This window comes from Stegastes partitus, unplaced genomic scaffold (genome assembly GCF_000690725.1).
Source record: "Stegastes partitus isolate 25-593 unplaced genomic scaffold, Stegastes_partitus-1.0.2 Scaffold2027, whole genome shotgun sequence".
NCBI classification, from domain to species: domain Eukaryota; kingdom Metazoa; phylum Chordata; class Actinopteri; family Pomacentridae; genus Stegastes; species Stegastes partitus.
In genome coordinates this window covers 85,471-96,210 of record NW_007579758.1, presented here as the reverse complement: position 1 = coordinate 96,210, position 10,740 = coordinate 85,471, and the positions used below count along the sequence as shown (strand labels likewise).

The following is a 10,740-nucleotide window of genomic DNA, read 5'->3' as shown; positions in this document are numbered from 1 at the left end:
AGGCTATTTTTATCAAAGCTCCTCCAAAGCCACGCATTCGACAGCTGTTCTGTAACTTTTACTAACAGATCGTTTATATTTTGTGGAACAATGTTGACTGTATTTCAAGATATCTACTACTTACAGTTATTCATGGTGAGATACACACACAGAAGACCTGCAAAAAAGTGAGTTTCATGGATGATTTAATACCATTTGAAATACATTTTACATGAAGGACACTATTAGAGGAAGGCGCTACAAGAGTCCACACCGTCATGTTGATGTGAAACACTCTATGACAATAAAGAATTAGCATTGGTCTGATTTCTGCGATTAAATTTACTCCTTCAAGTGTAATGAACTACACGACAGTCAAAACCAAATCAAACCACGAGTATCTGAACCAACTGGAATTGCCGCACAACTGAAAATAAAGTGCAAAGATGCTGCAGTGTGGCATAAAGAAATTAGTGACGGGAGTTTTTGCTCATCTGCTTTTAGCTACTCTTTGAGTCTAGTTCAGGTAAGCAAATATACACGTTGGTTAAATGTGTTCATGTAAGCAGTATATTACAGTTTATACAAGTTTCCAGGAGTCTGATTCTGAAACTGGGCGAGTTATAATAATGCGAGCGACTTCTGTAAAGCAGGTTCTGAAGAGCAGGTGAAATAATTTCCCAAACGCCCGTCCTGTGAACTTAAGGAGGGGGCTAACACTCTGTATTTGTACAGTACTTAAAACTGTGTCAACGATGGAAAACAGCGGCTGAAAAGTCTAAGAGTAAGCATTTCGTGTATCAGCGATGAAAGAAAATTAAAATCGACCAAAAACATTAGTTCTGAGTTATACCGTCTTAAGTGTTTAAGTTGTCTTTTAAAATATTACATAACAGAAATAAATTAAAGACTGCTGTTATAAGGGCCAATATCCCAAATACACAGCCTTCACGTAAAGAAAGATGTAGCCTTATCCGGTGATAAAGCTCCCTCAAATGAATAGTCAGAGTAGAAAACAGCTACGTCATGTCATGTACAAAAAAAACCAAACAAAACTATAATACATGTGTAATGTAAGCCAAATCAAATATTGATTGTAAACTGCTACAGCTAAAACAAACCAAATTCACCAGCAACAACACATGCAGTCTCGTCTGTCCACGGCTGATTTGCATTTCTGTTAATCACACACCAGTATTTAGGTAGTATACAGGCTGATTGTGGGAAAGCGGTTTCCTACGTTTACTCATTCGTTATAATTCACAGCACATTCTATGTAGTGCTAAATGTTCGATATAAATGCTTTATCATTTTGGATGCTACTACTACATTTTTAGGCCACTTTCAGCGTATTTAATACAGTCTCCATTATTTAAATCATCGTTAACCAGGCCAGAGCTTCAGAAAGGTTCACTAAGCCACACAGGTTTACACTGTAGGCAATAATAAAACCATAAGGCTGATTTCTTTTAACTGTGAGATAATCGCCAACCAGAAACTGAAAGCACTGTTTTTAAAGGTGTTTCCGTTGGAGTTAAATGTTTTGAGGATGCGGCCACATGATGTGGTGTTTCACTGGCTCTGGCTCAGATGTGACGATGATGGCTGTCATATTCAAATACAATACAGCATAAATGTAAAACACCATGGATTAATATTGCAAAAAAAACAAAAACAAAATACATTTTTTCCTATGGAGGTTTACATGAGAAGGGAAAATGGATGCCATCGTTATAATTCATGATAGTGAAAATGCAGCGGGTGGACGGTTTAGGAGACCACGCAGCCCGTGTCCTTCTGGGGCTTCAAATCTGGTTCCTTCACCGGTTTCACCTCCTCGTCCTTGGGTTTGGCCTGGAGAAAAAGCAGTAATTTGAAAGAATTCAGACCTCACAAGCGTAAAAATACATTTTGCTGTGTGTTTACGCGTCATTCATTCGGCAGTACCTTATCGTTTTTGGCTCCCTTGGTCAGATCAAAGGTGGCGTAGACTTCAGCAGTGCACTGCTCGCTGAGAGACGGCAGCTCGAAGGCGATTGGCTCAGCCAGGCCGTAACTCGCCTTTAGCTCCAGCTGGGGCGCCTCAGCTGGGACCTTGTGGAAGTATCTGAGGAGGATAACATATTAGGAAACTTAAGTTGAAATGTTTCGCTTTTTTCCTCATAAAGGCTTCAGTGTTGCAGTGAAATATAATCAAGACTTTGTTTTTTTTTTCCAGGCTCAGGGCAGGCATTTGGGGAGCGATTACGCACAACTGTAAACATTATCGATTCATGTACAGTGAAGGTAATAAGTCTAAGTTACCATATGTGACAGAAATCTATGCATTTTCCTGTTTTTTTTCTGAACATTAGATAAACAAAAACAGTTTTCAATCTTCAGTAAATGAAATCGCAATTACCAAAACTGGTTAGATTGCTATTTTTATCAACAGTTATTATTATTTTTCTTTCTCTCTGGCGTCTTTTGGAGGAACCAAAAATGCCTACGTAGGAAAAGCTCATCATAAATACACAAAGGCAAATTAAAGTTTGAGCATCATAACTTGTTTTGAACATTTTGGGGCCGAATGCTGAATATTTTCATCTTTTTTTTTTTTTTTTAGGAAAGCGCTCCAAGTTAGATTCACCAAACTGATCTGCACAAAACCAAATCATCCTTAGAATCATTTCCAAATAATAGCTCCTTATATTATCACATATGGCTGCCTTTGCTGCTTTATTTCTTTCACGCATATGTTTTGCATAGTCAAAGGTGTAAGCAAAAGAAGCAAAGCTCAGCATGAGAGGCAGTCATACACGGCTACATTACATTATGTTACAGCTGTCCAAGTCGGGATTAAACGGCTTCTTTTCTCATTTTGGTATCACCAATCGCTCTGACCTCGGTCTGATCTCTGAATTGTTCGGACCTTGAATACAAACCAGGTCCAAACCTTTGAGTAACAAGTCTGAGAGCTTGTGGCTTATAGTGAGTAATGTTCTACTGTTGGTTGATGTAGAGAATGACTGTGAGGCAGATTTCTTTCTACTAAACTGTCTACAATATTGTGCTGAATTATACCAATAAAACTCCACAAACAGATCATGAAGATGCTGATATTTTGCGTTAAAATTACTTGCGTTAATTTCAGTATTATTGCTAAAAACCCATATTTATAAATATTTATCTAATTATACCTACATAAGTTGTGTTTCCCTCCTGAAAAAGGCCGACCACCTGTACTCCTACGACACATCAGGACTGTTTTTACAAACCTTTCCTTCCCTTAGGAGGTTTTTCTTTTTAACAAGTATGCACCAAAATAAAAAAGCAAGATGATTGATATTTGATATTTGTTCTGAAAATGTGTTTTTCAACTGCCCAGATACTTGTAAGTGAAACTCTGAGTTTGTTTGTTCTGTAAAGCATGATGTCTTGTGGCAGGGATTGAGGCAGTGCACAATCTGTGAGCGTCTGTTATTATTATTAAGAGGGTAACTGACATCCAGCTGTTGTTAATATGCACCGTCATCATGTGTTTATATGAGCTTGAAGAGACACACATTGTGAAAATCAGATGTTATATGAGAGTTAGCTGACATTGATCAAACAGTATTACTTACCTTCTACAATACTAAACACAAGAGTTGGATGCACATGTGTGTGTAAAACGATCAGTGCACTTGTGTTTAGTTTAAAAACATCAGCAGTTGTTGCCATAAATGAAAAAGACTGTGTGGATTTTCTTGCACAATCTAAAGTGCATCAATGTTTCCACTAAAATATGTCAGAGATATCAGTGTTTTCAACGAGACCAGCGATGTGTTCGGCCTTCGCGCCTGTTTGTGCGTCTCTGCTCTGAGTGACTCACATGAAGCCATTTTCTCTCTGGCACTTCTCCAGTGTGTTCTTAATGAGGCCGCCCAGTTTGAGGAAGAACAGCTGCTCCGATGGTTTGGCCGTGGTACCCGGGCCTTTGGTCTGACGATACTCTTTACACAGCGCCTCAGCACGAGAGTAGCCTAAACAAGAAACGTCTTTGTGTCAATACAAAAAAGAATCCACGGAGGTTAAGGAGGGGAAGCGGGCAACTAAACTTCACCCTCCCGTTTCATGATAAGATGCCTCCAAAACTACCACAGCTGCACACAGGAAGCAAACACACAGGAAACACCAGGGTCACGGTTGACGTGCCAGTGCTTCATTATGCCTCAGATACTTGGAACTGAACCGAAATGAGCAGATAACATGTTCTGTAAGTGCTGTAGTCTGGAATTGACAGATAGTGTGGAAAGTTATGCTGCCGAATGCAAGACAACCTAAACAATACATGCATTTATAATAACACAACAACAGGCTTCTGTATGTCGTGTGAACATCATCTGATTGACTTGTGCTTTCAGTGGCGAGACACTGATTGTATTAAAGTCAACACAAAGAATAAAGTACTTTTCAATAAGGTTGTCCATCAAGGTATTTTTGTAAAAGAAGTACAAACTGAGGTAAAATAATACACTAACACAGTGTGTAGTTTAAAAATAAAAACATTTTCAGCTACAACAGTGTGTCTGTGACGTAGCTGTACATACACTTTTCTGCCTCCTGGAGGGATCTTATAGCTTCGCCACACTTGTCGCTCGCCAGGAGTGTCTGTCCATGATAGCAGTACGCCTGCAAACAGAATTAATGAGTGTAATCTGGAGCTGGATTTCTCATTCGGTTCCTGTCTTTGTGTGGAGGGATAGTTGTCAGCTAAAGCAGTGCTGTAGCGTTGACTTACATAAGCCATGTAAAAGTGCTGCTTCAGCTGAAGATACTTCCTCCACTTGCTGCTGCACTCTGGCTCCAAGGTGTTCAGCGTGTGGTCTAGAGACACAGAAACATCGTTAACAGCATGTTGTAAAATGGGAATGGCTTTAGTCCTCACTAGGTATGCATTTCATACGCAAACTCGCAATAAAGTCGCTTTCTGGTGATTGATTTCACTCGTAAAATCTCATTTCTGTGTATCAGTGTTACATATTTAGAAGTTTCTTCCATGAAAATAATCCTTTCCTGCCTTAAAATGGCTGAAATGTAACTCTACACCACTGGCTGCTCTAGAACAGATCTATGAAGTCCCTGCCCATCCATTCCCAACTACAGATGGCAGCAGCTAGAGCACATCAGCTCAACTGTGACCCTGTTCAAACACTGTAAAACTACTCTGTGACATTAAAAAGCTGTTATACTAATTAAGCAAATATATATTAGAAGTGGAGACTGACTCTGAAAAGTAATGATGCAGAAAGACCTGCAAGATGACAGGATTTGTTCCTTTGGTTTGATACGTATGAAACCCTGAAAGTCTGAATCTGTGTTTTTGCTGCACTGCAGTGTTAAGGTGGAAATACTGAGTCATGACTGCTTATTTCACTCATGATATTAAAAAAAAAACACTATATGGACATGCTAACAAAGTCAATAAAATGGAATGGCTTTAGCCCTGCATTGATATGAATTTCATTCTTTACATAAATCTACATTCAAACTGTAATGTGTACTGTGATGCTTGATGAGACAAGCTAAAGCACACGTTTGGTGCTTCCTGAGTTGGGCTGAGATAAAACCACATGAGATAAAATGCCCTCAGCAACTGGGTTCCTGGTTCAACTCCAGCTGAATGCAGTTTCCCTGCCCTCTTACCCTGCATTTCCTGTCTCTGCTGCACAATCTGATAAAGGCCAAATGCAAAAAACGGCAAACAAAAAACACCACATGCTAAAATACTGACCAGCTTTCTGATAGAAGTTTGCCGTCTCAAATGCCAACGCTGCGATGAGTGTGGCGTTGTGCTTCAGTTCAATTGCTCTGGCGATTGTCACTGTCAAAGGAAAAAAAAAAAGAGGAGACGGTAAAGAACTGAACTTGGTATAAATTATTCATGATGGTGATTATGGATAACTGTCAATGTAATATTTATAATTCCCATGAGTATCTGCTGTTATTGGATCTCTCCAAATATATTTTGGTATACAAAAAAAGTGAAAGTGTTAGTTTATGCTGCACTGGTACTTCATCCAGCCATGAGCACAATGTTGTATTATTTCAATTCATGACAGAATGGATCAGATCAAGGATCATTTGTCTTGGATTTGGATCTTGTAGTAGTGAAAGACATAGAAGGCTTTACAGTTCAAAACTGCAGGATAATATTAGCAATGTAAATCATAGAGTTCTTCATATATTATCATGTCACAGTGATAACTTCAGCTTAATCACTCCTGCTCGTATATGTCAGTGAAACTGCTGCTACCTTCTTGCGCCTCTGCTTGACACTGGATGATATATGCGTCGATCACTCTGGGCTCCAGGTCTCTGCCCTTTTCGGCCGGAGTGATGAGGCGAGGGATGTGGATCTCCTGCAGGAAAGATGGCAAAACAACGAGAATAACAAGTTATTAATTGTTCCTAGCAGAATGAAAAGCACCAATCAGAATAAAGTTTGTGTTTAACTCAATAAAGATGTGTATTCTGAAGGGCTTTTCTTAAAGGAGAGTTCTGTATCCACTACAACTCAGGGTTTGGACATAAGACTGAGGGTGTAACTATAAATGTTGTTTTCTACTACTAATTTGCCTGTACATCTACGTCACCTTGAGATTTTTGAATATTCCAGCAGCAACCTTCAAGCTCCGGTGAACATCTTTCGCTTCAGCCTCTGTTATGCTATTAAACAGGAAAAAGAAAGACTGTACGCCTCAAACAGTTCAAATTAACAACACAATAAATGAACAATGATGGAACACAACGATGACTTCAATGATACGCTCAACAAAGTACTTACTTTTCCTTCCCTGCTAGTCTTGAGGCAAACTTGGTGTACCACAGGGCTACATTGAAGGCCATAGAGACCAGTTCAAAGACTGCATCCTGCTGGGCACTGGGAAGACAGCAAAGAGAAACTGTGGGTTACACACACAGATAGAAGCACACAAGTCAACATTGGTTAGATTAAAAATCAACACCTCTGAAACACTGGCTCACTATGGCTGTAGCAGCTGATTTATTTTACTGTACAAACGACTCTTGCCAAGTAATAAGTGGAAGTGTTCGACATGGTGCTCAGAGCAGAGGTCAGTCTTGCTATGAAGACTGTCTTATGCAATTATACCCAATAACATGCGAGATATCACAGCCATTAAGTGTGTATGTCACTTCTGCCACTTGAATCAAAATAATTAAAAGAAGAAACTCTGAACCCTGTGTTTTTATGTTGTTGTTTTTTTAAGTTTAAGAAGTGATCAGCTCTGCCAAGAGTTCCATATTTCAGAATTCTTCAGAATCTACCTGCACATGTTAAGGGTTATTTCCTGACTCAAAATGGGATTCTGAGGGGTGAGTATGCTAAACAATAGGAATGATTCATCAGTGCACAGCAAGGGCAATACGGCCACATTACCTTAAGAGTAAGAAATTATGCATTTGCATGTTGTTTCTGACCATGTGACACAAAATCTCTATTAAAAACCAAGCTGGTTAAAAATTGTAATTGTTATTTTTATTCTAAATTCCTATCATGCTGGTTCATGTTGGTTTCTTTGCACAAATTCACTCCTTCTACCAACTACCAGACAGGATTCTGTGGTTTTACCTTGGTGTGTTTCCTTGTAAGGTGTCAGTCCACTTAAAGTTTTGGATGAACCTCATCTTGTTCTCCTGTGTAGTTCCATCCAAGGATGCAATAAAACCTATTTTTTCATAAACCAATGTTTAAAACAAGAGAAGCAGCTGGTTAGGTGCAAAGCAAAAATCAGAAAACAAAAACAGATGCGTTGTTAGAAGGCAAACAGAAACAGAATTCACAATGAGTACAGTGTGTCACACAAAGCGCAGGTGGTTTTCTAAGAAATGTTCACAATATATGTATGTTTGCAATCACTTATTTCAATCACGGTTTTTCAACAATGACATGATTAAAAATGAATAACTGTACAAATCTGAGTGATTATTTTCATAATGAAATGGCTTTAAACCATCTAACATCAAGCTTTCCCTTTTAATTTCCCCTTAAGGTTGGACAACTGATCTTATACCACTCTGTCAGTACACTCTCTATCCACTCGTGCCAATTCTGCATTGAGGCGATGTGATATTTACACAAAGGCTGCAGCTGGAACCAGCTCGAAAATAATTGCCACCATGTCTGTGTAGCTGCAGACAGAGGGCTAGAAAGTGGAATGTAAACTTTACAAACAGCGATTTGGCTATCACAGCTCAACAACCAACATCATACATCGTCTAAAACCGTAGGCTAACTGGTCTGCATTACATTCCTCAATAGTTCTTGTGCTGGGATCACCAGTAGATAAAGTTCAGTTTTCAGAAATCCTATTAATACGAGCAGGTGTATGCCGGTCTGCTCTGCATCAGTTGTCATTTCAGTATAACATAACCAAGTTACAACAGTTTAATATACTGCAAATACTAGATAGTTAGATTTATTTCTAATTCATTAATGCTAATAAGGGTAGCGGGTAGCGTGCATTCAGTGCACTATGACCAATTTAGCTATAATGAAAAGTGTACAGATAATGTGCAGATTTGATTGGCTGAAGAGAAGGTATGATTTCAGCCGACCAAGACTTTCTTTGGTTGACTACTGGGTGAAATATTTAAACTCAAAACTCCATTTGTTTGTGACAGCGGTATTCAATGAAATTGAAATTTGCCGATGTGTACACAGCCTTATCCATCATGTAGAAAAACTTCACCAGAATTAAAATGAAGTTCTTTCTGTGTGATCAGGATGAGTTTGCACGACTAGCGTGACTAACTTGCCACTGTGCATGTTCAGAGATTACAAGCTTCACAAGACCGCAACAAAAATAGGCAAGATCATACATGTGCTAATCGTGTGTACCTTGCAGGAGGGAGAAGTAAGCATCTGTGGCATTTTTCATGATCTCTGGGTTGCAGGTGACATCGGTGAACATCTCCAGCAGTCTCGCCCTGGTTGTCCTCAGGTCACTGGATGTGAAAGGCAACAGCAGTCAACTGATGCTTTGTCATGCTTGAACTATTCAGAGTGATTACACGTCATTGCCTTTTGTCAGGAAACAAGGTGACTGTGACCAAACAACAGAAACAATAGCAGGCCATGAGTGTCACTGCATCATGATCAGAGAGAAGAGTGGAACGAATAAGCAATTAAATAATTGTGTTTGTGATCATGGCCACAGTCACAGTCCACTGCGATAACACCGCATTTAGCGCAGATAAGACATACTTGCATATCTTATTGGCAGCGGGGCTCCCTGCCACTCCATAGAAATTAAAGGACACAGGCGCTGTTGCCTTCAGCGGGTTTCTGTGAAACCAATGTGCCATCCTGTGAATGTGGACACACCTAGAGAGGCTGAAAGACAATCAGTTAAAGGATAAGTTATCTCTGTGGTACTGACGTTTCAAAAACGCTGTTAGAGAAGTGGGCGATCTCCTGAATAACTGATGACTTTTAACGGGATATCGATTAAGCAGCAGCATTAGCTAGCAAATGTGTGATCTTGGCTAACGTCATCTCTCCGAGTCGGTGGCTACAACTCGCCGCAATGTGACTCTGAAACGGCACTGAACCAAACTTATTAGCAAATAAAAACCACACAAGACCTCTAATGTTACTTTGGGCTGCTATGAAAAGTATTTCAATTAGTATTTGTCTGTTGTAGTTAAAAGTCCATTACGTAAGCTACGGAGCAACAGCTAACGGCTAACACTGGCTACATGTACTCATGTAAGCACAGTGTGTTTCGGCGGTGTGACAACTGACTTTTACACGGCTGAATATAATAATTTGAATAGTTTAAACACTGTCAAAGTGATTACCTGTCGGAGCGGTGCTTTAGATTTGAGGTTTGATAGTCCTGATGGAAAGTCTGAGACTGACAACAACTTACTTCCGGAAATAAACACGGAGTAGAAGCTGACCAATGAGAAGCCGCGGTTCGGTCACATGACGTGCGTCCGGAAAAATACCCCAGATGTCTTTTGTTCAGCAGCACAACAGGCACTGAAAGTGTAAAGATCATGATGAAACCACTGCAAAGATGTCACAGCAGCCACAGACACTGCCTGGGATGACTGATCAATGTAGTTATTTTTTTTTAATCGTTACATTCTTCAATCTCTGCATGTTCTGGCTCCATTCAACAACTTTTAACCTCTTATTCTGCACCCTGACCCCACAGCTCAGAAGCCCAGTTGCTGGTAAAACTTTGACAAAATAAAGAGGGATACTTTCACTGTTTTAGGTCCAAAACTGTGGAACAAGCTCCCCCATTCTGTCAGAACGGCTCAGTCAATGCTTCAGTTTGAAAAGCCTTTTGAAACCCATCTGTCCAGACAGGCATTTGTATATTTTATGTCTTTTCTAGTGTTTTATGGTCTTTTTTAAATGTTTTATTGTTGCTCTTCTTTTCCTAAAGCACCTTGTAACTCCAGTTTTGATAGGGGCTATAGAAATAAAGTCTATTTTTGCAGGAGTTGTGTAATTTCCCATCAATTTCTTTGGACTTTCTCCCAAAATAACTCTGCAACTGGGTACTAATTATAGGCACACCAGACACAATGAGCTCACAGTTTGCAGTGCTGTTCACTTTTAGTAGAATTATCTTGAAAGAAGTGCTAAAACAATGGATGATTCAAAATCAGAGTCAGGTCAAGCCACTGTTATTTGTAAAGCATATTTAAAACAACATGTTTTCCAAATAAGTAAAAACAAAAACCTACCCTAAAATATGA

At 39.5% G+C, this 10,740-nt stretch overlaps 1 protein-coding gene across 1 annotated transcript; it reads right to left on the bottom strand.

The window, feature by feature from the left end:
• Window positions 1–168: 168 nt before the first annotated feature.
• On the bottom strand, window positions 169–9,910 carry brox (BRO1 domain and CAAX motif containing). The gene is made up of 13 exons (XM_008303533.1): window positions 9,826–9,910; window positions 9,230–9,358; window positions 8,864–8,970; window positions 7,595–7,691; window positions 6,788–6,883; window positions 6,597–6,669; window positions 6,257–6,362; window positions 5,735–5,824; window positions 4,742–4,827; window positions 4,551–4,632; window positions 3,833–3,983; window positions 1,927–2,086; window positions 169–1,833 (listed from the first exon to the last, which is right to left on the bottom strand). The coding sequence occupies exons 2-13, from the start codon at window positions 9,328–9,330 to the stop codon at window positions 1,750–1,752; spliced, it is 1,233 nt and encodes a 410-aa protein (XP_008301755.1). The 5' UTR covers window positions 9,331–9,358; window positions 9,826–9,910; the 3' UTR covers window positions 169–1,749.
• Window positions 9,911–10,740: the final 830 nt, after the last annotated feature.

What these genes read in the sequence shown, in the direction of transcription:
- brox (XM_008303533.1), bottom strand. Translation starts at nt 9,330, where the DNA reads ATGGCACATTGGTTTCACAGAAACCCGCTGAAGGCAACAGCGCCTGTG. An exon ending in GCTGCCAATAAGATATGCAA is followed by an intron (nt 8,971 to 9,229) that starts GTATGTCTTATC and finishes TTTCACATCCAG; the next exon opens with TGACCTGAGGACAACCAGGG. An exon ending in CCTCCAGGAGGCAGAAAAGT is followed by an intron (nt 3,984 to 4,550) that starts GTATGTACAGCT and finishes TTTCTTGTTTAG; the next exon opens with GCTACTCTCGTGCTGAGGCG.